This window comes from Hyperolius riggenbachi, chromosome 7 (assembly GCF_040937935.1).
Source record: "Hyperolius riggenbachi isolate aHypRig1 chromosome 7, aHypRig1.pri, whole genome shotgun sequence".
Taxonomy (NCBI): domain Eukaryota; kingdom Metazoa; phylum Chordata; class Amphibia; order Anura; family Hyperoliidae; genus Hyperolius; species Hyperolius riggenbachi.
Genome location: NC_090652.1, coordinates 41,090,853 through 41,116,258, shown reverse-complemented (window position 1 = coordinate 41,116,258; position 25,406 = coordinate 41,090,853). Strand labels below are relative to the sequence as shown.

Sequence of the window (25,406 nt, the reverse complement as noted above, 5' to 3'; positions counted from 1 at the left end):
AGTCATGATATGGGGTTGGGTCTTGTGGGCAGCATGGTGACATAGTGGTTAGCGCTCTTGCCTTGCAACGTTGGGTCCCCGGTTTGAATCCCAGCCAGGTCAACATCTGCAAGGAGTTTGTATGTTCTCCCTGTGTCTGAGTGGGTTTTCTCCGGGCACTCTGGTTTCCTCCCACATCCCCAAAACATACAGATAAGTTAATTGGCTTCTCCTAAGCAGTTGCCATAGACTATGATACATACACTACATGATACAGACATATGACTATGGTAGGGACTAGATTGTGAGCTCCTCTGAGGGACAGTTAGTGACAAAACAATAAACTCTGTACAGCACTGTGTAATATGGCAGTGCTATATAAATACTTGAATAAATAAATAAAGTGGACCAGGTGCAAGAGGGGACGATTGGATGTGTTATGGACAGGATCTGTGTTGGGTTGTTGTTGTTTTTTTCTGTGTACTATATATGTTATCATTATACAAAAGCCAATAAACAGATTCTGTGGAAATTCAAGACTAGGGCCATCAGTGTAGTGTAGTGATACTGGTGGGGGAAGCAGTGGTTAGTTTAACGTGGTGTTACTGGTGGGGAAAGCAAGGGTTAGTGTACTGTGCAGTGTAGTTACTGGTGGGGGCACCAGGGGTTAGTGTAATGTAGCACAATGTTACTGGCGAGGTATTGGGGGTTAGTGTAGGGTACTTAGTCTAGCTAGGGAAGCAGCAGGGGTTAGTATAGCTGGGCAGTGTAGCTTGGACAGAGACAGCTTGGGGGGAAAATGTCTACAAGACGCCCCTGCACTATAGACACACCAGGTTTAGTATATATTTTATTTCCTGGTTTTGTCTTTTAAACCTAGGTATGTCTTATAGTCCAGAGCGTCTTATATTCCGAAAAAAACATATGTGAAAAAGATAGTTTAGTTGCCCATGATTTACATTTTTTAATTGATCACAGGTGCTGGAATCTTTACCCTCTCCCCCAACACACACAATTTAACAGTGATCCAATTCTGAGTTTAGTTAGAAATGAGAGCATTGTCATGGTTATGTAGCAAGCTACTTAATAGACACATGGACACATGGACCAAAACCTGAAGTTCAACTCCCTGCAGTGGCGGCTCCAGCTTCAGATTTTTTGGGGGGGCTCAAAGGGGGCACGAGGGCTGGCAGGCCGGGCTTGGGGGGGGGGGAATTTGCGCGGCAAAAAATTGGGCGTGGTCATGATGTCATGTGGGCGGGGCTAACTGTAATGTAGTTGTACCAGCTAACGTAGTTACATGGAAAAAAAATGAAGTAAACGCACATAATGACAGGTAGCCTTTCACCAGTAAATGCACATAAGAATCAGCTTTTCACCAGTTAATGCACATAATGACAGACTGTTTCTGCAGTAAATGCACATAAGAGCCTGCTTTTCACCAGTTAATGCATGTAATGACAGACAGTTTCCCCATTAAATGCACATAAGAGACAGCTTTTCACCAGTTAATTCACATAATGATAGACTGCGTTTCCGCAGTAAATGCACATAAGGGACAGCTTTTCACCAGTTAATGCACATAATGACAGACAGCATTTCCCCAGTAAATGCACATAAGAGACAGCTTTTCACCAGTTAATGCACATGACAGACAGCCTTTCACCAGTTAATGCCCATAAGAGACAGCTTTTCACCAGTAAATGCACATAAGAGACAGCTTTTCACCAGCTAACGCACGTAATGACAGACAGCTTTTCACCAGTAAATGCACGTAATGACAGACAGCTTTTCACCAGTAAATGCACGTAATGACAGACAGCTTTTCACCAGTAAATGCATGTAATAACAGACAGCGTTTCCCCATTAAATGCACATAAGAGACAGCTTTTCACCAGTAAATGCACGTAATGATAGACAGCGTTTCTGCAGTAAATGCACATAAAGAGACAGCTTTTCGCCAGTTAATGTACGTAATGACAGACAGAGTTTCCCCATTAAATGCACATAAGAGACAGCTTTTCACCAGTTAATGCACATAATGACAGACAGCGTTTCCCCAGTAAATGCATGTAATGAGAGACAGCGTTTCACCAGGTAAAGCACATAATGACAGACAGCCAGTGTCCCCAGTATATGTAGCCAGGCGTATAGCTGTCCCCAGTATATGTAGTCAGGCTAGTGATGGTGGGCTGGGGGCCCCAGGGCACCTCAGGCCTGGCCGGTGGTGGGCTGGAGGCCTGAGACCTGGCTGGTGGTGGTGGGCTGGGGGCCCCAGGGCAGCTAAGGCCTGGCTGGTGGTGGGAGGCTGGGGGCCCCAGGGCAGCTAAGGCCTGGCTGGTGGTGGGAGGCTGGGGGCCCCAGGGCAGCTAAGGCCTGGCTGGTGGTGGGTGGCTGGGGGCCCCAGGGCAGCTAAGGCCTGGCTGGTGGTGGTCAGATGGGGGGCCCCAGGGCAGCTCAGGCCTGGCTGGTGGTGGTGGGATGGAGGGCCCCAGGGCAGCTCAGGCCTGGTGGGAAGGCCTCAGGCCTGGCTGGTGGGATGGGGGGCCCCAGCCCCCAAGGCAGCTCAGGCCTGGCTGGTGGTGGTGGGATGGGGGGCCCCAGGGCAGCTGAGGCCTGGCTGGTGATGGTGGGAGGGGGGGGCCCAAGGGCAGCTCAGGCCTGGCTGGTGGACTGGTAGGTGGGCTGGGGCCCCAGAGTCAGGCCTGGGGCCTGGGGGTTGTTGGTGGTGGTGGTGCTGCTGGTGCTAGGCTAAGTCAGGAGGCCTGGGGGGGCTGCGGCAGAAAGACAATTTTGGCAGTTGACTGGGAGAGGACAGCCACCGCCCACCGCACCCACCTTGTCGCGGAGTTCCGACTTCAAGTCCTGCTCCTGCTGCCTGGCTAGCCTGGCTGTGTCAGTGTGTCAGGTCCAGACGTCCAGCCCTGCCGCTGTCGGTGCCTGGGTGTCTGTGTGACACAGGCAGCGTGACTAGCCCGCCCCGGCCCCGCAGAGAGAGTCTGACGACTGTGACGCAGTCACACTTTTATAACGCTATACGCGGCGCCGGCGAGTCGCCACCACCACGTTACCCCTGGCTGGGGCGGGCCGCTCTGCGTGACTGAGTGACGGAAGCCGAAGCGGACATGTCGGCCGGCCAGCCCAGGGGGTGGGTGGGTCCGTGGGATCGCTGCTGGGGTGGGTGCCAGCCCAAGCCCTTGCCCAGTCGCCCTCCTCCCAGAGTCCCAGTCTCCCAGACTTGAGGCAGCCCTGCCCTCGGCTCCACTCACTGGCAGTGCAGCCAGAGAGTGACGACGAGCCAGGTCGGGTCGTCGGACACAGCCGGCGGCGGCGGGGGGGCTCAGAGGGGGGCTAATGAGTTGCCAGCTGGGGCTTAAGCCTGGGTAAGCCCCAGCGTGGCGCCGCCACTGACTCCCTGGGCCATATGCAATTCACTTCTTCTACTGAGTTTTCTCCCTAGAGATATTTTTTGTGTTGTATTTGAATAGATTTTTCAGCATGTTGCATTTGAAAAAGTACCAAAAGTAGATAAAAAGGTACTATCAAAATTATTTTGAGTATTTTCTTGCTTACTAGGGTTTATAAGGCATTTTATTGTCAAGTCAAGGAGAATCTCAGGAGAAAAAGTTCATTGCTTATGGTCCCTTCATTAAAATGTTGCAAACTGTTGTAATTCCTACACCGTTCACCCGATTTGGATGTAAATACCCTCAAATTAAGCTGACAGTCTACAGTTAAAGCACATTGTGTTTGTTTCATTTCAAATCCATTATGGTTGTGTACAGAGCCAAAAATGTTAGAAGTGTGTTGATGTCCCAATATTTATGGATATGGCTCTTAGGTTGTTATAATATTCACCCCTTCTAGCTGATATCCTTAAAAGAAATCCTTGGTAACTATAATTAAGCCATATCCATATATCCATACCCCACCCCCCCAAGTGTCGTCGGTCCCCACTCCCCACCACCTCCTAGTGCACCAGAGGTGGGGAAGAGCCCCTCGTCCATGGATTGGACAAGGGTTCCAGGGGGGAGGGGAAGGCTTGGCAGCCCCTCTCCCCCAGAGCCCCCCCAATACCATGGACCATGTGGGCTGTTATAGCTCAGGGTGCGAAGCCCCAAGTGGCTGGGGGAGGACTCTGGCTATCCTCAGCCTGCATGGGGGACAAGGGGTTAAAGAGCCTTGGTAGGGGGACCCCACATCATTTTTTTTTATATTTCCCACACTCTGAACATATTTAAAAAAATACATTTATATACATATTAATACATTATCTGTCATTTTACCGCATTTAAATTTCGACTTTTTTCCTTTAAATTTAACATCGTCTGTTTGGAAAAATCCTCTTGTTCCCACTGTCCTCCTTAACATATCCTGCAAATTTGGTGTTTCTGGCATGTACATGGGCTTTGCTATTAACTGCTAAAGTCAGCAGCCATTAAACTTTAAAAATAACCATTAAAAAAGCGTTTGCACAAAATACGTATTTTTTGGCGACTATTTCACAGTTGATCCTCTTTTTCCATGCCACTGTCCAGGTTTTAGCACACTTTTTACACCTTTTTTTTTTAAAGAAATTGTGGCTGCGGAAATGCCTTGAAAGTTTTAATGAAAGCCTGCCCATTACAGTCTATGGAGCCCGACGCAAAAGGCCACTTCGCAAACTTTTGGAGAAAATTCAGGTTCATGTTCGCAAACCGAAAATGTGATATTTGCTACTTCACTACTCAGCAATTGTTTTTGAGGACTAGTCATTCTTCTCTTAACACCCTTTTTGTGTTCTGATTACCTGGGATATCTCTCTTTTATAATATATTTTCCGTAAACAGACTTAGTTTACTCACCATCCAGGACAAGGCAAGGAGGCAATGTGGACAATGCAGGAAACCGAAGAACCATATTCTCCAGATGATCTAGGAACTTCTCTGATGCGGGCTCTCCACTCTGCAGTATTATGTTTATCATGTATTCCACTCTTACAAAGGGATCTTCATCATACTGGAGATAAATGTAGTCATTAAAGGACAGGAGATGGAGGGAGTTCAGCTCATCACACAAACCTTCCACGTCAAGTTCAAATATTTCCACTAATTTCTTTCTCACTCGTCTTACGGTCTGTGATGCTTCTTCAACGGAAGCCATGTTGTCTGGATATCACTCTCTGTAAAGTAAAGCCACAGGAACACATCTATAAAAAGCAATAAATACTTTGTGTACCCCTGATGATCTGACAAAACGCGCAGGGAGGAGCTACATCTCATATGACCGGTGATTGTCACGTCCAGGCGGCTGCTGTTGCACTGCTGCGCGCTCCTGTGCGCGATCACGCACGTGCCTTCATGCTCTCGTGTTGCCCCCCCCCCCTGTTAGCCCGGAGATCAATGAATGTGAACATAGTTCCCATTCATTGATCTAAGTCCCCGGTAGAAAGACCGATGGCTTCTCATCAGAAGCCAGCAAGCAATCGGCAGCGCTCACAGGCTGCAAGTGAAGTGATAGCTCCAGAGATGTGCACAGCCCCTCTAAGGCTAAGTACACACCTTGAATACAAATCAAATGCAAATTATGTGCTGAACACTAATCTAAATTCTAAAATTTTAATGCAAGCTGACGCCCATGGAGGCAGCTAGCCTAAAGTATACTTAAAGGGGAACTGAAGAGAGAGGTATATGGAGGCTGCCATGTTTATTTCCTTTTAAGCAATACCAGTTGAATGGCAGCCCTGCTGATCCTCTGCCTCTAATACTATTAGCCATAGCCCCTGAACAAGCATGCAGCAGATCAGGGCCCATATGCAATTCACATACGCTGCCGATTGTTTGCTGTCTTTTTGAAAAAATGTGTATACCATTTATGGTTAGCTGCACCAGGTAAGGATAATGTTTTTAACTTTATATTAGCTATGGTTCACTGTCGAATATGCTTCACTGTTAGACTAGTTTTTGGTTTTAACCTTTGATTAACTATGGTTCACTGTTTGAACATGCTTCACTATTATATATGCTTCACTGTTAGATTAGTGGTTAGGTCTCTCCCGTGGGGGCCCGTCATCGCCATGGGAGAGTCTATTAGGGATAATTTGTGCACAACTTATGCTGAAGCTAACGTCCTTCTTTTACTGTACCTATTTTGAATGCAAGGTGTGTAATCTGCCTGTTATTCAAGCTCTGCATACTTGTGCAGGTAGTCAATTCAGGTGCAGCGTCTGTTTGGAAGCGCTGCCATTCCCTTCTGCTGTACAAAAATTTCCTATCAAAAAAAAGTTTTCTGTCCTCCTTATGCTATTTGGAAGCGAGAATGCTCGCTTCCAGGACTAAAAAATTTTTGGGACTGTGGCCAAACAGTAAAACTACAACTACATACATTTTTTAATGAAATAAACACACATTATTACATTTAAAATTAACCGTTTACCTCCCTCACACAAAAATTACCCAAATAAAATTTTAAATGAAAAAAATATGACAATTAAAAAAAAAAAACATAGTTACTTAAGGGTCTGAACTTTTTTAATATGCATGTGAAGAGGATATATTGTGAACATTTTTTAAATTATAAGCTTGTAATTAGTGATGGACGCAAAACTGAAAAAATTCACCTTTATTTCCAAATAAAATATTGGTGCCATACATTGTGATAGGGACACAAATTAAATGATTGAACCGGGACAAATGGGCAAATAAAATACATAGCTTTTAATCATGGTAGCATGTATTATTTTAACGCTATAATGGCCAAAAACTGAGAAATAATGAATTTTTTCCATTTTTTTTCTTACTGTTCCTTTTAAAATGCATTTAGAAAAAATAATTCTTAGCAAAATGTACCACCCAAATAAAGCCTAATTGGTGGCGGAAAAAAACAAGATATAGATCAATTCATTGTGATAATTAGTGATAAAGTTATTGGCGAATGAATGGGAGGTGAAAATTGCTCTGATGCATAAGGTGAAAAATACCCGCGGGCTGAAATGGATAACCTTCCTGGTGGTAACCCCGAGTCAGGCTCGGGGTTAAAAATCTGCAGCTGAGAGCGGTAACCCTGAGCTAGACCCGTGGTGACTGCCACAAGGTCTATGCTGAGCAGGGGCGTAACAATAGACCCTGCAAGGGATGCAGTCGCAGGGGGGCCCAGAAGCCACAGTGGGCCCTGTCCTGAGAGACTGACAACTAAGGGCAAGGAGAGAAAAACACTTTCTGCACAGTTGTTATAATAACTGCATCTGCTTAGCCACTGATAAGGAATCGTACAAAGTTTTGCAGACAAAGATTTGTAGACAGTCCCTATTCAGTGTTCAGCAGGGTCTTGTGTACAGCGCTTCTACCCCCAGCCTTGTTACCCCTCCTCAAGTGCTGTGTTCTGTAGCAATGTTTGAGGAGTCTGGGCACGGAGAGAAAAAGCTTTCTATTTTTTGCACATTTGTTCTAATGACTTCATCTGCTCAGCCACTGATAAGGAATCATGCAAAGCTTTGCAGACCCAGATTTGTAGACAGTCCCTATTCAGCGCTCAGCAGGGTCTTGTGTACAATGCCCAGCCCCCAACCTCTCTACCCCTCCCCAAGTGCTGTGAATTGTAGTGATGCTGGAGAAGGCTGCAGAGCCGGTTCTGTGTAATGAGTTGAGGCTGGGAGCACACTCGTCTGCCAGATTTCAGTATGTGTTTTCTGCACACCATGGGCCTGATTCACAAAGCCGTGATAGCTCTTATCACAGTCGCGGTAGCATTTTGCGCGCGCTACAACGCGCGTAACGACAGATGGCAATCTCACTACAGGGTTACAGCGCCACCTGGAGTACGGAGGGAGAACTGCATCGCTACATCCCAGGGAGGCGAGCAGGCGCAGGGGCTGCCGCAGGCTTTCTGATGGCATGATTGTTTTGTGGTTTTAGGGTCTAAAAGCATGCAAAAAATGCACTGCTTTTAGACCCTAAAATCTGGAAATAATCATATCACCAGGGAGGTTAAAAAACGATTTTACACTATTGGAGCTTTTCAGTTTTAGTGTCAGCGCATCACGTGTTCAGTTGCCAGTCCCCCCATATTCCATTTTATCCTACCTCTGGACTGATTGGAGGACTTTAGGGTGAGTGGGGGCACATTGGGGGGGGGGTCCCCGGCACAGATGGTGATCATGGTTGAAAGGTGGGGGGCATCAGTGTTTAGTTTGATTACGCTATGTGATCTTCTCTCCTTTCCTATGACGTGTTGGTCTGAAGGTCGATCTGATCATGGAGCTTGACCCTCCCCTCCCCTGTTACAGTAGTTTGGACTTTGGAGGAGCCTGAAAGGGTGATATTTTGAACTGTACCCTGAAATCTTAGACTGTGAGTGCAATCTAGATAACGATTGGTTCAACTATGCATTGTCTACAGTTTTGCATAGATCAGCACACCACATATTTATCTGTTTAAAATTCTCATAGCGCATACCTGTGTGTTCTTTTTTGCTGGCTTCAACTCAGAGGCACAACTAGAGGGGAGCATCCCCTGCGATCACAGAAGGGCCCAGAGCTGTGGGGGCCACAACTATTAATCTTCCCTTCCTCCCATACAGGGGGATGCTTCACATCATGTGGTTTTGTGGCTACACCTGTTATGGGTGTGAAGATTATGATGGCCACACTTGTTTTATGACCCCTGTGAGATGGGCCCAAGGTCGTGATGGGCACCATGGGGAGGCAAGGGAAGGGGTGAGAATATCAGGGGGGGTCAGCAGGGCCGGATTTGTACTTCCAAGTGCCCTAGGCCAGCTGACACCAACCGCCCCCCCCCCCCCCCATCAAATTCTCTCCAACCCTCTGAGTAGCAATAACTGGTTTGAATGGGCTCCCCTCCATTTTGCTGCTCTGCCCCTCATTTGGCAAAGAAGCAGTGCATGCCCAAAGCATTCCCGGCCTCGGCTGCTGTGCACATGAGTGCTAAATTGCAAGGAGCACGAGTAACCAGAGCATGTGCTGCTTCTTTGTCCTCTGTGCGACTGGCTACAGACAGTCAGAGCCACAAACAGGTGACAGGGCAGCTCTATTGAAAGAAGCTCATCCAAAACAGAGAACATGTGAGTAGAAGATCTAAAACCACACATGCTGACATAGATGTGCTTTAAACAGTGACAATATAGTGCTTAGGGCAAGGCAAGGAAGGACAGATGAGTCAGTAGGAAGTTTTGAAGTTATTAAAACAGAATGATACATTTATTAGCTAACTGTAAATAAAAAAGTGAGCCTTTGGCTTCTTCAGACTTTGTATATGTTTGTAGACTTTATACTAACAAGATGTTAAAGCACACAAGTATATATACATTCAGCATCAGAAGGAGATGTATAGTTTGTTTTGCAAATATAAATAAATGTAATATAATTGCCATCCTGTTTCACTGATAGCTAGCAAAGTACAATGCTCTTCTAAAATGAGTCAGGAAAGAGTTAAGCTGTAGCAAAGAGAATGCTGTGGTCATTCCCTAGGAAAAAACAAACAAACCATAAATTCAACAGGTCACAGGTCTTTAAGAGCTGACCAGACCAGTAATAAATCTAACAGCGCAGAGGGAGAAGATTCCTGTTTGTGATTCTGAATTTGTGCATGAAAAAACTTACAGAACTCAAGAGTTCTGCTACTAAACCCAGGCTGGCACTTCTCACAGCAGCTTGTATGTCCCCACCATCATACATAAACCATAATCATCCGGTGACAACACATACTGACTGTCCTCAAACACACTCTGCAGGGATCTCCGGAATTCAGGCAGACCAGAGCAAAGCATGGGAGATGATTTACTTTGACATGTGACCTCTTATCTCTCAAAGTCCAGCGCCCTGCTGATTTTTATCGCCCTAGGCCTTGACCTTGGTGGCCTTCCCAGAAATCAGGCCCTGGGGGTCAGAGTTTTGCTGGGGGGTGCTCATGAATTGCAGTTAAGCCACTGCTTCAACTGTTTGCTGTTGCTGTCCTACAGTGGTGTGCTCCCTGGTACTGTAGCTCCCTGCCAGACCCGCCAGTTTATCCAACGCCACACTTGCAAAGCGCAGGATCATCCACAAGGCAATCTTGGGAGGGGCCTGGTACTTAGTGGGTGTCAAATGGTCCACCTGGCAACTTCTCTGACCCTTCTCCACCTCAGATTACCAAAAGGACCATGAAGAGGGAATATATACCTTGCCTAGGGCCCCACTCCACCTTAGTCCATCTCTGCACCTGCCTCTGGGCCTACTTTCCATCTCTCATGTTAACATTCAGGCTGTAGGCTTTAGTCACAAAGACAATCTGCTAAGTATGCACTAGGCCTGCGTGTGTGTGTATATATATATATATATATATATATATATATATATATATATATATATATATATATATATACTGTGTATATATTACGTATTTATTTGGCTGCTATTGCTCTCCCCACTTTTTCTAACCCTAACACACTCAATGACCAAGTTTGTGAGCTTTGGTGTCCTTGGCATCAATCATTGGTATTTTACCAGCAGTAATTACATCCAACACAACACAAAGACTGTGTAACAGACTTAAAGAGAGTCTGAAGCGAGAATAAATCTCGCTTCAGACCTCATAGATAGCAGGGGCATGTGTGCCCCTGCTTAACCGCCGCTATTGCGCCGCTAAACGGGGGTCCCTTCACCCCCAAATCCCCTTGGTGCAGCGGGGGAGCGCTTCCTGGTTGGGCCAGGGCTAACACCTGCAGCCCTGCCCCACGCGCGTCTGTCAGCGCGTATCTCCGCCTCTCCCCCGCCCCTCTCAGTCTTCCTTCACTGAGAGGGGCGGGGGAAAGGCGGCGATGCGCCGCTGATAGACGTGACTGGAGGCAGGGCTGCAGCCGTTAGCCCTGCCTCCAGGAACGACCAAGTCTGCGACCAAGTGTTGCAGGGAGGGGTTTGGGGGTGAAGGGACCCCCGTTTAGCGGCGCGATAGCGGCGGTTTAGCAGGGGCACACATACCCCTGCTAACTATGAGCTCTGAAGCGAGATTTATTCTCGCTTCAGAGTCTCTTTAAGCCGAGCGGGGCCAAAGCATAGAAGGTGGTGAGAGCCCTCAGCGGCAACCCATGCTTTACGCTATGTGTGCTAATGTGCTAACATGCTTAAGCCACTAACCACAAGCGCTGTTAACATATGCTCTGTGTGAAATCTGCCTGCATAACGGACATTGCTGACAAGTGTGTAACAAGCGCACAGCCATCATACAAGGCAAGCACTGAAAACTGGAGACTCAGTGTGCATAGAATGCTGGTTGCAGACAGCTAATTGATACTCCCGGGAGCAAAAAGACTGCCATGTATGTGTGTGAACGCATGCGGTGGGAACCTATATGGGTGGCACAGCCGGCTGTGATTCAGCTTAGGTGGGGCATCGCAGATCTGCTATTTCTAATGGGTTTGAGGGGCATTTTGTACTAGCATTTGGAATAAAGTATACAGTGGGTTGCAAAAGTATTCTGCCCCCTTGAAGTTTTCCACATTTTGTCATATTACTGCCACAAACATGAATCAATTTTATTGGAATTCCACATGAAAGACCAACACAAAGTGGTGTACACGTGAGAAGTGGAACGAAAATCATACATGATTCCAAACAATTTTTTTTACAAATAAATAACTGCAAAGTGGTGTGTGCATAATTATTTGGCCCCCTTTGATCTGAGTGCAGTCAGTTGCCTATAGACATTGCCTGATGAGTGCTAATGACTAAATAGAGTGCACCTGTGTGTAATCTAATGTCAGTACAAATACAGCTGCTCTGTGAGGGCCTCAGAGGTTGTCTAAGAGAATATTGGGAGCAACAACACCGTGAAGTCCAAAGAACACACAAGACAGGTCAGGGATCAAGTTATTGAGAAATTTAAAGCAGGCTTAGGCTACAAAAAGATTTCCAAAGCCTTGAACATCCCACGGAGCACTGTTCAAGCGATCATTCAGAAATGGAAGGAGTATGACACAACTGTAAACCTACCAAGACAAGGCCATCCACCTAAAGTCACAGGCCGAACAAGGAGAGCGCTGATCAGAAATGAAGTCAAGAGGCCCATGGTGACTCTGGACGAGCTGCAGAGATCTACAGCTCAGGTGGGAGACTCTGTCCATAGGACAACTATTAGTCATGCACTGTACAAAGTTGGCCTTAATGGAAGAGTGGCAAGAAGAAAGGCATTGTTAACAGAAAGCATAAGAAGTCCCGTTTGCAGTTTGCCACAAGCCATGTGGGGGACACAGCAACCATGTGGAAGAAGGTGCTCAGGTCAGATGAGACCAAAATGGAACTTTTTGGCCAAAATGCAAAACGCTATGTGTGGCGGAAAACTAACACTGCACATCACTCTGAACACACCATCCCCACTGTCAAATATGATGGTGGCAGCATCATGCTCGGGGGGTGCATCTCTTCAGCAGGGACAGGGAAGCTGGTCAGAGTTGATGGGAAGATGGATGGAGCCAAATACAGGGCAATCTTGGAAGAAAACCTCTTGGAGACTGCAAAAGACTTGAGACTGGGGTGGAGGTTCACCTTCCAGCAGGACAATGACCCTAAACATAAATCCAGGGCAACAATGGAATGGTTTAAAACAAAACATATCTATGTGTTAGAATGGCCCAGTCAAAGTCCAGATCTAAATCCAATCGAGAATCTGTGGCAAGATCTGAAAACTGCTGTCCACAAACGCTGTCTATCTAATCTGGCTGAGCTGGAGCTGTTTTGCAAAGAAGAATGGGCAAGGATTTCAGTCTCTAGATGTGCAAAGCTGATAGAGACATACCCTAAAAGACTGGCAGCTGTAATTGCAGCAAAAGGTGGTTCTGCAAAGTATTGACTCAGGGGGCCGAATAATTACGCACACCCCATTTTGCAGTTATTTATTTGTAAAAAATGTTTGGAATGATGTAGGATTTTCGATCCACTTCTCACATGTACACCACTTTGTATTGGTCTTGCACGTGGAATTCCAATAAAATTGATGCATGTTTGTGGCAGTAATGTGACAAAATGTGGAAAACTTCAAGGGGGCCGAATGCTACTAAGATTTTTGTATGGTATTTTACAAGTGAAATGAAAAAGTTTGAGAACCCTGCCATTAACGGTGAAGAAGGGCTTCAGTTTACATTTTCACATTTTCCCAGGGAAATCTGTTTTTGACTCCACCCACTTTTTGTAACCTTGACACAGAGTCACTCAATGAAGTTTCTAAGCCTTCAGGTTCCTGGCATCAAAATTGTGTGAATGGAAGCAGTTTATCCAGCAAATAAATCTGATTGGCTGTTTTTGGCTCTGCCCCTTTAGTGAATTTGAACCCCAGTCACTTAATGACCGACTATACCACGTTTGAGACCTCTGCCATTAACAATGTAAGAATGGCAGCAGTTTCAATATCCCCCTTAAAAAACAAAAGGTGATTTTTTTATTGGCTGTTGTAGGCTTCACCCATTTTTCTGTATATTAATTCTATTCACCCAGTAACCAATTGTTTCAAGTTTGAGAACCCTGCCATTTAGGGCCCGTTTCCACTAGTGCGGTGCGAATCGCCGGGATTCCACCGCTGACGAAATCGCATGCGGATGCGATTCCACGTGCGTTTTTGTCGCGATTTCGCATAGGCAGAGTATATGCGAATTTAACCATGTCACTGCCTGGTTCAATTTACATTACTTTTCATGCGAATTCGCATGCGAAATCGCGGCAAAAAACGCATGTGCGTTTTCCCTATTAAATACATAGCCTGCGAATCGCCTGCATTCCTCACGCAGGCGAATTCTGCAGGCTCTACCGTGCAGAAAAATCCTGCACAGAAAAACGCAGGAAAAAACTGACAAGTGGAAACAGGGCCATCCACTTGTATTGGTTATGCGAATCCGCATGCAGAGAACGCATGCGGATTCGCTCTAGTGGAAACGGCCCTAATTGTGTAAGAATGGCTGCAGTTAATATTTTCCCATGTAAAAAGTTAGTTGTTTTTTGCTCTGCCTACTGTTTCTAACTTTACTTAAGTGTATGAGCTTTGGGGTCCTTGGCATCAATAAGTTGCATTTACCCACTGAAATTAAACAAATCTGATTGGCTGCTTGTGGCCCGCCCCCTTTTCAGAATTTAAACCCCAGTCTCCCAGTGACTGACTGTACCAGATTTGAGGCCTCTTTCATTAAGAGTGTAAGAATGACAGCAATGTAAATATTCCCCTTGAAACACAATAGGTGAATTTTGATTGGCGGTTGTAGGCTCCGCCCATTATCTTGAATATTACTTTTCTTCACTCATGGTTAATGGTTGGGTGGAGCCATTTATTGTCAAACGACTATGTTTACCCTTTTTAAGTCAAGCTCACTACACAAACAGCCCAAATTACCCTGATCAAAAGTTGACATACCCTGGTGATATTGCCTAATAAACATGCACACAACTTCACACAATTGGGTTTTAATGGCTATTAAAGGTAACGATCTTCACCTGTGAACTGTTTTCTAGTAATTAGTTGGGGTGTGTTGAGGTCAATTAGTTTCTAGGCTCCTGGCAAATTCTTCTGTCCTTCATCCAGTGCTGTACTGATGTTTACTGGATTCTAAGTCTGAGGAGTGCAAAAAGAAATAGCAAAGGATTTGTGGTAAAAGGTAGTTGAACTCTATAAAACAAGAAAGAGATATAAGAAAATATCCAAGGCATTGAGCATGGCAATCAGCAGTGTTTAAACTCTAATTAGAAACAATTAAGTCAAGAGTTCTTTCTTCCTGGGGTGTTGTGGGGAGGGGGGGAAGGTGCGGATGGGCTTACCCAGCGGTGGCAGGGTCTGGGGGGCTTGACTGCGCCTCAAACCCCCCCCCCCCCCCCCCCTCACCCCACCATCAGTGTGATTGCTCCCAGGACATGCAATTTGCACCACAGTTAAGTAAATTCACAAAGGTAGGGTATCTATCCTTTGGGGGGGAGGCAGCATGGGTGGTCTCCCCCTGGGCACCGGCCATGTCCGGGGGGTTTGCCGGCCATGTTCTCTCGTCCCCCCCTCCCTGAGGGGCAGTTACAGCACTCCTGGGCAGTGGATGCCTTGTGGGGGTGTCTGCACTGCCCTTCATTTCTTGTGGGTACAAGGAGGCCAACACACAGCACCCCTGTTGAGATGCAAAATATTGCATAAAACAAGGGTGGCCATCGGGATCTTCACACCCATAACAAGTGTAGCCACAAAACACATGATCTGGAGTATCAGAGAAAGGGAAGGTTAGTAGTTTGGGCCCTCCACACCTCTGGGCCCTCCTGCAGTTGCAGGGACTTTTCCCCTCTAGTTACGCCCCTGCTTTCACCTCTAAGCAACACAAATGTCAGTCCAAAACGCAGTAACCTGAAATAGCTTCTCAGCAGAGCTGCTTACTGGAAACAAATTCCCTTTCCATGCAAACTGACAGAACCTGCTGGACAGACCTCTCCTCCAACTCTTCCTCCCCAGAGACTTTTCTTAGCTCTGTGTTTAACCCTTTGGGCTCGATTTACTAAGCGGTGCAAAGTGTTAGCACCGTGGTGAAAAGGCCCTCTTCACGCCTAAAGTCACTTTAGGCATGATAAGAAGGGCTTCGCGCGAAGTTTCCGCGCGTAAAGTTTTGCGCGCGCTCCCGCGTGCGTGCGCGCGAAGCGCCCCGCACTTCGCGCGATGCGCCCATTAAACCCTATGGGACTTTGCGCGCGCGCCTGTGCGGGTGCGCGCGCAAAACTTTACGCGCGATAACTTCGCGCGAAGTGCAGGCAAAAACGGTGCTAACTCAGTGGTGAAGAGGTCATCACGCCTAAAGTCCTTTAGGCGTGATAACTGGGTTAGCACCGCTTGGTGAATCGAGCCCTTTGTGAGTTAGATAGGCAGAAGCCCACAGAATCTTGGAAAATTGATCCACCCAGGACCTGGCGACCAGACGCACCCACCCTGCTCTACATCTGGTCAGCTCAATACCCAAAACCAAAGATTTAAAGAGGAACTTTAATCCAGGATTGAACCTTATCCCAGTCAGTAGCTGATACTCCCTTTCCCATTGGAAGTCTTTACCTTTTTTCAAATAGATAATCAGTCTGTGTGGCTGATATTAAGGTGAAACCCCTCCCACAGTGTGATGTCATGACCATGGCCAGTTTCTGTCTGTGAACCTCATTGCATTGTAGGAAATAACTGCTGTTTCCAACTGCCAAGCAAACAGTATCTCTCTCTGTGTATAGGGGCCTGATTCACAAAGCGGTGCTAACAGTTAGCACGCTGGTGAAAAGCCCTTTATCATGCCTAAACTCAGTTTAGGCATGATAAGTTTAGGTGTGATAAGTTTAGGTGTGATAAGTTTAGGCATGATAAGTTTAGGTGTGATAAGTTTTTAGGCGTGATACGTTTAGGCGTGATAAGTTTAAGCACCAACTGGGTTAGCACCGCAGTGCACAGCTGATCAAAAGTTTTGCGCTAGCAAAGTCTGGTGCACTTTGCATAGAGTTTAATGGCGCTGCTTTGCGTGCAGGACTTTGCATGCAATCTAAACTTATCTAAACTTAGCATGCCTAAACTTAGCATGCCTAAACTTAGCATGCCTAAACTGAGTTTAGGCATGATAAAAATGGTTATCACGTCTAAAGTCTCTAACTGGGTTAGCACCGCTTTGTGAATCGAGCCCATGGACTCTCACTAAGGCCTAGATCCCACTAGAAAGCACAAAACGCTATCGCAATCGCTAGTGATTTGTGATAGAGTTTTTCAAGAAATTTTGGGAGGGATTTTGCTCCTATACACTCCATTAGAATGGAAATGCTCCCAAAATGGTGCATGTTCTGCAATTGCGATTTCCTTAACCTCCCTGGCGTTCTATTAAAATCGCCAGGGAGGCTGCGGGAGGGTTTTTTTTAAATTAAAAAAAAACTATTTCATGCAGCCAACTGAAAGTTGGCTGCATGAAAGCCCACTAGAGGGCGCTCCGGAAGCGTACTTTCGATCGCCTCCGGCAATCGAAAGTAACAAGATAGGCCGCAATGAGCGGCCTATCTTGTTTTGCTTTCCTCGTCGCCATGGCGACGAGCGGAGTGACGTCATGGACGTCAGTCGACGTCCTGACGTCAGAGCCGCCCGATCCAGCCCCTAGCGCCGGCCGGAACTGTTTGTTCCGGCTGCACTGGGCTCGGGCGGCTGGGGGGACCCTCTTTCGCCGCTGCACGCGGCGGATCGCCGCGGAGCGGCGGCGATCGGGCAGCACACGCGGCTGGCAAAGTGCCGGCTGCGTGTGCTGCTCTTTTCAGAATGAAAATCGGCCCAGCAGGGCCTGAGCGGCGACCTCCGGCGGCATACCCCGAGCTCAGCTCGGGATTACCGCCAAGGGGGTTAATCCCAATCGCTCTACTGGAATCAGTACCATCCATTTACATTGGCAGAGCGTTTAGGGAAATCGCTAGCGATTCAAAGCACTCTCTAAACACTCAAGAGGGTTCCAGGCCTTGCGAACATTCCGCACAGATCACCTGGCAGAACTAAAGATGTCACCACCAGTGATACATTTCAGGATGTAAGAAAGAGAAAGTTCCCTATTTTTGAATGGAGTCCTGTATATAATTAAATATATACTCGGCACGATTACCCCCACGCCAGGACCACTCTATCCACATGTAAGCCATTCCAGCCATTGACTGTAACGCACTTTATTGTATGGTTTGCACAATATTTTGTATTATATCATTAGATAGGTATTGGAGTTGCACAGATTGTGGACTGGGACGCATATCCGGATTTCTGGGTGTGGATCGCAGTCCGCAATCCTTATCATTGTTTTTTACACAGATTTATTGTCAGTTTCTTTTGCACTGAGCACTTTATTATTGTTGTTGGCTGGCCATGTCTGCATGGTGGTTTATGGATTAATATATGTGACTACTTGATTATTAGAAATTCCTTGGCGGTCCCTTTATTGTGGGACATATGGGGGCATTTTTATTGATTTTATTTGTATGTGATTGTGTTATAATAAAGATTTTTCAATTTTGACACATGGTTTTTGGAGTATATATTTAATTATATACAGGACTCCATTCAAAAATAGGGAACTTTCTCTTTCATGGAAAAATGTGTACGTTTGTCCCTAGAGTGGAGAACCGTGAATAATAATGTGATAGTGCTCGTTCCATAGATTCAGTTTACATTTCAGGATGTAAATCAGGGAGAGGGAAGATTTTACAATGGGCAAAAACACTGACTAAATAATCTATAAATGAATATTGTAAAAGAAATCTAAGCAATTTTATTAATGATGTTATTTTCACTACAGGTTCTCTTTAGCTTCTGCCACACCTGACAATCAGCAAAAGCCTTTCTTTTTACATTTTTCATTATAGTGGTTCTTTAAAATATAAGCCCTACTTCAAAAATAAGCTATAGTTACAGTTCATAAAAAAGTAAATGAAATTAAGTGTCCAGGCAGCTACATAACATTGAAATCAACTGTCAATATGGTAGACTGCAGCAGAGGAAAGCAGACACCCCCAAAAGAATCACACTCAACCCCCTTCCCAGTCATTGACTGCAGTTATGATTCTACTCACCTCAGTGCCACACCGATATTACACTGAATGACACATTTTAGTGCAGTTGCTGAGAAACCTTGAATGAGATGGAGGAGGAGGAGGCAGGATAATGCAAAGTGCTTCCAAAGAAACAAAACTAAAACGTAACATTCTCTTTCTAGGAAACTGAAACTTAACATTTTCTTTCCATGATTTTAGTGTTCTTGAATTGATGTGGGAGCAGCACCAGCTTTTATTTAGTTTTCTTACTGATGGCAGAGATTTAGGGCTTGATTCACTAACCGGTGATAGATCAGTTATCAGGTGTTAAAGGGGAACTGAAGTAAGAGGTATACAGAGGCTGCCATATTTATTTCCTTTAATCACTACCAGTTTCCTGGCAGCCCTGCTGGTCTATTTCTCTGCAGTAGTATCTGAATCACACCTGGAACAAGCATGCAGCTAGTCTTGTCAGATCTGACTTTAATTTCAGAAACACCTGTTCTGCTGCATGCTTGTTCAGGGGCTATGGCTAATAGTATTAGAGGCAGACGATCAGCAGGAGGGTCTGGCAACTGGCATTGCTTAGATGGAAATAAATATGGCAGCCTCCATATCCCTCTCACTTCAGTTGACCTTTAAGGCTTTACACGTGCAAAATTGGGTGCTAAGTAGTTTGCATGTGCAAAGCAGCTTTTCACTGCCGTGCTAACACTTAGCACCCTTTAGTGAATCGAGCCCTTAGTGTCCACCCCAGTGGTATTTATTTTTTCAAGTATTTATATAACGCCGACAAATTACGCAGCGTTGTACAGCGTTTATTGTCTTGTCACTAACTGTCCCTCAGATGGGCTCACAATTTAGTCCCTACCATAGTCATATGTCTATATCATGTAGTGTATGTATCATAGTCTAGGGCCAATTTAGGGGGAAGCCAATTAACTTATCTGTATGTTTTTGGGATGCGGGAGAAAACCGGAGTGCCCAGAGAAAACCCACGCAGACACGGGGAGAACATACAAATTCCTTGGAAATGTTGACATGGCTGGGATTCGAACTGGGAATACAGCATTGCAAGGCAAGAGTGCTAACCACTATGCCACCGTGCTGTCCAAAGATTGTCCAAAGATTGTCCAAAGATTGTCCAAAGATTGTCCAAAGATAGTCCAAAGATAGTCCAAAGTGGACCTGAACTCTGAACATCCTCTCTGCTCTAAAAGATAAGCAACAGCATAATAACCTTTAAAGAAAAACATTTCTTTGTTACCGCTGATACAAATCCTGCAATAAATATGCAGTGTGACTACTTCCTGCTTTCATGGAAGCAGGCATAGGTTTAACATACTGTGTTTACAAATTAGCTGCTCTGCTGTGGCAGTCAGCTGACACCGCTGAGAGATCAAATTACAGTAGTGATTAGTCACAGACGAGGGGGGAAATAGACAGGCGCCAGCAAATTAGAAGTGCCAACATATTCCATGGTGCTGTACAGAGTAAGAAACAAATATGGGGTACATAATGATACAGACAATGGTATACAACAATAAACAAAATTGGTAACAAAATACAGAATCTGTAATTACAGATAGAAAATTTAAAGCGGATCCGAGATGAAAAACCAACTATAACAAGTAACTTGTCTATATATCCTATCTAACGTTTAGATAGTTTACACAGCAAATCTAGCTGCAAACAGCTTCAATAGAATATGATTACTTCTTCCTGTGATACAATGACAGCAGCCATGTTGTTTGTAAACACAGCAAGCTTATTTGCATCTTCAGCACACAAAACCTAATCCCCCCTCCTCCTCCCTCCTCCCCTCTGCCTCTGAAATCTCTGGCTAGTAATACCTCCCCCTCCTCCTGCCCAGACTGAGCTCCCATGAGCCCTCGCTACAGTGCCAAGGCTCCCTGAAATCCTGTGGGCGAGGCTTGTTTAGTTTATAGGGAATTAGAGTATTAAAACAAAAAAAAAAGTATTTGGCTTGAGGAATGCCCTATAAACTATATGAAAGGAACACAATTATGCAATGAGTAAAAGTTCATCTAAGATCCACTTTAAAGTACACCTGACCTGAGGCAAAGCTTCCTAATGCTGGGTATACACAATACTTTTTCCAGTTGATAGATATATTCGATAGATAATTCCCGTCATGTCCAATATTCCTTGCGATCGATTTTCCGCTCGATTTCTCATAGAAGTGAATGGAAAAAGATAAGAAAAATGATCGGAAGATAAGAGCATCGAGCGCAGAATTGAGTGCAGAATCGAGCGGAAAAAACGATCATGTGGAAAATCTAGCGGAGAAACGTACCGCGTGTACCCAGCATTAGGTAAGCAAGATGCAGACAAGACAAGACACAGAACATTTATATTGCACTTTTCTCCTGACGGACTCAAAGCGCCAGTGCCACAGCCACCAAAGGGAAATCAGGATCATTTGGGAGTCTTGCCCAAAGACACCTAACTGTCTTAAAGGGAACCAGAGAGGAAGCACCCTTGTGTATTTTACCATGTATATCAGTAAGAACATTAGAGAAAACACTTACCATGCTCTCTGTTTCCTCCTCACTGCTAAAAGTGTCTGTTAACAGCAGTCACAAGAATCCCAGACTGAGCAATTAAATCTGGCTTTGCTGGGAATGATTATTGCTGAGTCATTATAGCAAAGCCACAAGGGGGCAGGCTTGGGCTTGAAATAACACCACAGAAGACAGACTTAACTATAATCTTTCTGTAGCAAAGCTAGACGGAGCAGCCTGACTTCTCAGTCGGGGATTCTTATCAGACGTGATAACAGTCGGATTACACAGAGAACAATGAAACAAAGAGCAGATTAGGTGTTTACTGTCATGTTCCCACTGATTTATAAGGTAAAATACAAGAGGGTGCTTCATCTCTGGTTCTCTTTAACTGGCTTGAGACTCGATTCAAACCCTTGTCAAAGGGCAAAAATTCCACATCAAAGGCAACAGTTTTGCCAGCAGTTGCATCCTGATGGGGTAGCGGCCTGTGTGGGCCGCCCCGGGTGTCAGGGATAGAGGGATGCCACCTGTGCCGCCCTTAGTATGGCGATATGGAGAGCTGAGCGCTTGGACAAAAGCCACTAATCATTAATCATTAAAATCATTAAAAATGATGTAATGATGAAAATATGGAATAATGCACATAAGTTTTAGCCATGTGTCTTCTGACTTTTCTTCCCAGTTTCTCCATATACTGCCTGATGAAGCGGGACTGTGCCCACGAAACGCGTTGCAAAGTGGAGTCTTTTAATAAATGTTATTTTTGATATAAAATAACGATTTTCTGTCTGTATTTCCTTGAGGGAGGCACCTTTGTTCAAAATGTACAACATTGTCTAGTCCGCCCTGGGTGGAGGGGTGTTACCCTGTTCTTCCTATCTACAGAGAGCGACTTCTTAAACCTGAGTTGGGTCAGATAATCATTCTCCCCACCTGCGATTATAGTGGTTGCCTATATGGTAACCCTTGTTTGTGAGTATTATTTCACATTCTTATTGATACATTGTTAATACCTAAATTACTACACAATATTGGGCTCTCGGTTCTCATACTTCTCTCCTTACAAGACCTAATATAAGGGGTGTCTGTAATAAATCATCACTGGGTGTCAAATACCCTAGGTACCCCACTGCTTACCAGTGTGCTATCCAGCTGACCCTAAGCACAGAGGTATGTTCCTGCTGGACCCACATATGGCTTTCCATTCCTCTCCGGGTTTCCCCCGATCCCTGCATGCACTCCTTGAAAAATTTTCAGACAAGAATAGGCAGGCATGCTGTTCCCTTCTTTCACCCTTCCTTACTTAAATAGACTCTGTAACAGAATGTTGAGCCTTATTACTTCTATCCTATAAGTTCCTATACCTTTTCTAATGTGCTCTGGCACACTGCAGCTTTTTCTAGTCGCACTGTCTCTGTAATAAATCTTATCTTTTTTCCTCTGTCGGCTCTGTCGGGCTCAGGCTGGAATGTGTGGAATGTGCAGCACTGCTTGTGATAGGCAGAAGCTTTACACACCGTCTCCAAGCTCTGCGTGAGTCACAGACCTAGTTGTTCTCAGCCTATCACTTGCCATGTCTTTTGTTTGTGAACACTGCCTAAAACTGGCAATTACAAGCCAGGATTGCAGCAGGGAGTGGCAGAAACAGCACAGCGGGGCCCAGGAAAACATAAGGAATAGAATGGTATGCTTTTTATTGTAATAATTTTAGAGTACAGATTCTCTTTAAGGCAAGTGAACGGGGCGAGGGAGAGGAGGGAATGGGATGGTGATAGGAGGTAAAATTACTGCAAGCCTGCCTCTTCCTGTTTGAAAATTTGACTTTAGCCAACAGTCACATTTTTCCTGGAGTGATTATGGTCGGAAACCAAGGGGAATGAAGAGAGGAACAGACAATGAACAGAGGTAGGTACAGTTGTGTCAGGGAGCAGCAGTGCTTGGGGAGCCTGGCGTAGACTTCATGAGAGTCTGGGGGTGCTGGTGGCAAGTAGCGGACATCAGTAGTGTGTTGCCGGTGCTCAGCACTGAAGTGGGGGACAATCAGCGGATGTCGGTGGGTGAGCATTTGGCTTGGAAGAGGTACAGCAGTGGTCGGGAGAGTGCCAGGGGCTTGGCAGATTACACAGCAGGTAGCAGAGCTGTGCTGGTGATTGGTGATAGTCAGTTCCACAGCACAACATCTCACTCCTCCATCACCCCACAGGGAGGAGCAAATGTTCAGGCGAATGACTGTTATTCACCTGACCAAGGCACTAGGGACGATCGCAGAAATTCCTCCAATAATGCTTCTGGGTTGACTTCTGAAGTATTGGATCAATCAGAGAATACAGAATTTTACTGTGGTAATCGGAATACCATGGGAATTTTAGGCCAATCACAAGACTGAGGAACACTCGCTAGTATCTGAGTTTTGCGATTGGTCTAAAAGGACTGCGGTAATCTGATTTTCGCAGAAAGTATCTGCATTTTCTGATTGGTCCAATGCTTCCATAATCTGTGATTGGGCTAAGAACACCACATTGCATTAAATTGGTATTCTGCGAAAATCTTATTTCCATTTTACAGGTTGTAAATGCATAAATGTAAATTCCACAGAACCCGAACGAGTATCCCTTCTTATCACCACGAATGACATATGGGCCCGTGGAGAGACGGAGTTGTGAGAAAAGAAGGAAGCTGCAGAGAAAGAAAGCTGAATTTTACAGGGGGTTGAGTCACAAAACTTTAATCTCTAAATGATCTTGTTACTTTGCCACCTCAACTATAAAGGTGCGTACATACGCCGTATTTTTACAAGCGACGGGTCCGTCAGACCCTCCCGCGGAGCTGTCGTTCTGCCGACAGAATCACGTAAGTACAGGCTGTCGGCAGACTGATAAGACTGTTTTTGACTAATCCACATGGCAGATCAGTCAAAAACATTCTCATCTGTCTGCTGACAGCTTGTGCACACGTGCTACTGTCGGCAGAACGACAGCTCCGCGGGAGGGTCTGACGGACCCGTCGCTTGTAAAAATACGGCGTGTGTAGGCGCCTTAAGCAGACATAATTCATGAAATGAAAAGATAAGGTGACAAAAGACTGGTAAGAGGGATAATACATGGGATAGACAAATAAGGGGAGATAAATAATCCATGAGCTAAGGGAGTTGATTCACAACACCTATCTAAAGCATTATCTCCCCTTATCTATACTAATTTATGAATTATCTCCCCATGTCTATACTATCGCATGAATTATCACTCCTGTGGGCCAATTAAAAAAGCAGAGATTTGCGGTAATACATGGATTTATACAAAGTTCTGCAAGTAAAGGTTCATACACATTAAAGTGTACCCAGGGCCAGTTCTAGACTTTTTTCTGCCTGATGCAAACATGTGAGGATGTGCCCCCCCCCTCCCATTTTCTCCTAGGATTTGAAATGGTCGCATAGAACTTGACAATTTACCCTGCTTCATTAAATGTTCTCACATGACATGCTGCAGCTCAACACAATAGCACACTGGCTGGCTGTGAGTCTGGGACAAACAAACTGCTCACCCCCAGCCACTCCATTCCTCCTCAGTCAGGACAGCAGTGCCACCTCCTCCCTACTGCTGTGCAAGTCAAATGAAACGCTGCGGCTCTCCTGCCTTCCCCCTCCTCACTCACTGCCAGACTCCTCACACAGCACAACAAGCTGCTTTTCCCCAATGATGACCTCTTCACTTTGCTCTCCTACTCTGACTGCATGCTGTTGTGTAAACATAGTACAAACATGCTTCCCCTGTAATCTCTGCTGCCTGATGCAAATGTTTCACCTTGCTTCATGAGAGAACCGGCCCTGAGTGTGCCTGAGATGGTACACTGGCCCTTATTCATACTTACCTGGGGTTTCCTCCAGCCCCATGAGCACCAGGGCTTTCCTCACCGTCTTCTCTTCAGCCCCTCCATTCTGCCGCTACGACTCTCGGTAATCTGGTCAGTCGCCGCCAGTTGTGGGCTTTTGCACGTGTGAACACCCGCTGCACACACACCAACCACGATCCCATCCCCTGGAGCGTTCTGCGCCTGCACAGTACTACTACGCAGGCATAGAATACTCCAGGCCCTGGGAATGTGACGAAAGGTGCCGCGCATGTGCAGAAGCCCGCGACTGTCCGGATTACCAAGAGTCATAGCGGCAGAATGGAGGGGGCGGCGAAGGAGGCCACGGTGCTCATGGCGCTTGAGGAAGCCCCAGGTAAGTATAAATAGGGGCTAGTGGACCATCAGAGAAGCAGATAACACAGGGGCAGACACAACATTGCTTCTGCTATCTGCTCACTACATCCTATATATCCCTGAGGCTACATTGCAGAGACAACACTGTACAGATGCATCCGTGTTCTTGTGCTATGCAGGGAAAAGGGCACAGA

At 45.8% G+C, this 25,406-nt stretch overlaps 1 protein-coding gene across 1 annotated transcript in view; it reads right to left on the bottom strand.

The window, feature by feature from the left end:
* Positions 1-25,406, bottom strand: part of LOC137524280 (interferon-induced very large GTPase 1-like) — a 36,587-nt gene that overhangs the window by 7,992 nt on the left and 3,189 nt on the right. The window contains 2 exon segments of the mRNA XM_068243959.1: positions 4,824-5,140; positions 14,426-14,543. Of these exon segments, the coding sequence (XP_068100060.1) occupies positions 4,824-5,121 (298 nt within the window). The 5' untranslated portion in view covers positions 5,122-5,140; positions 14,426-14,543.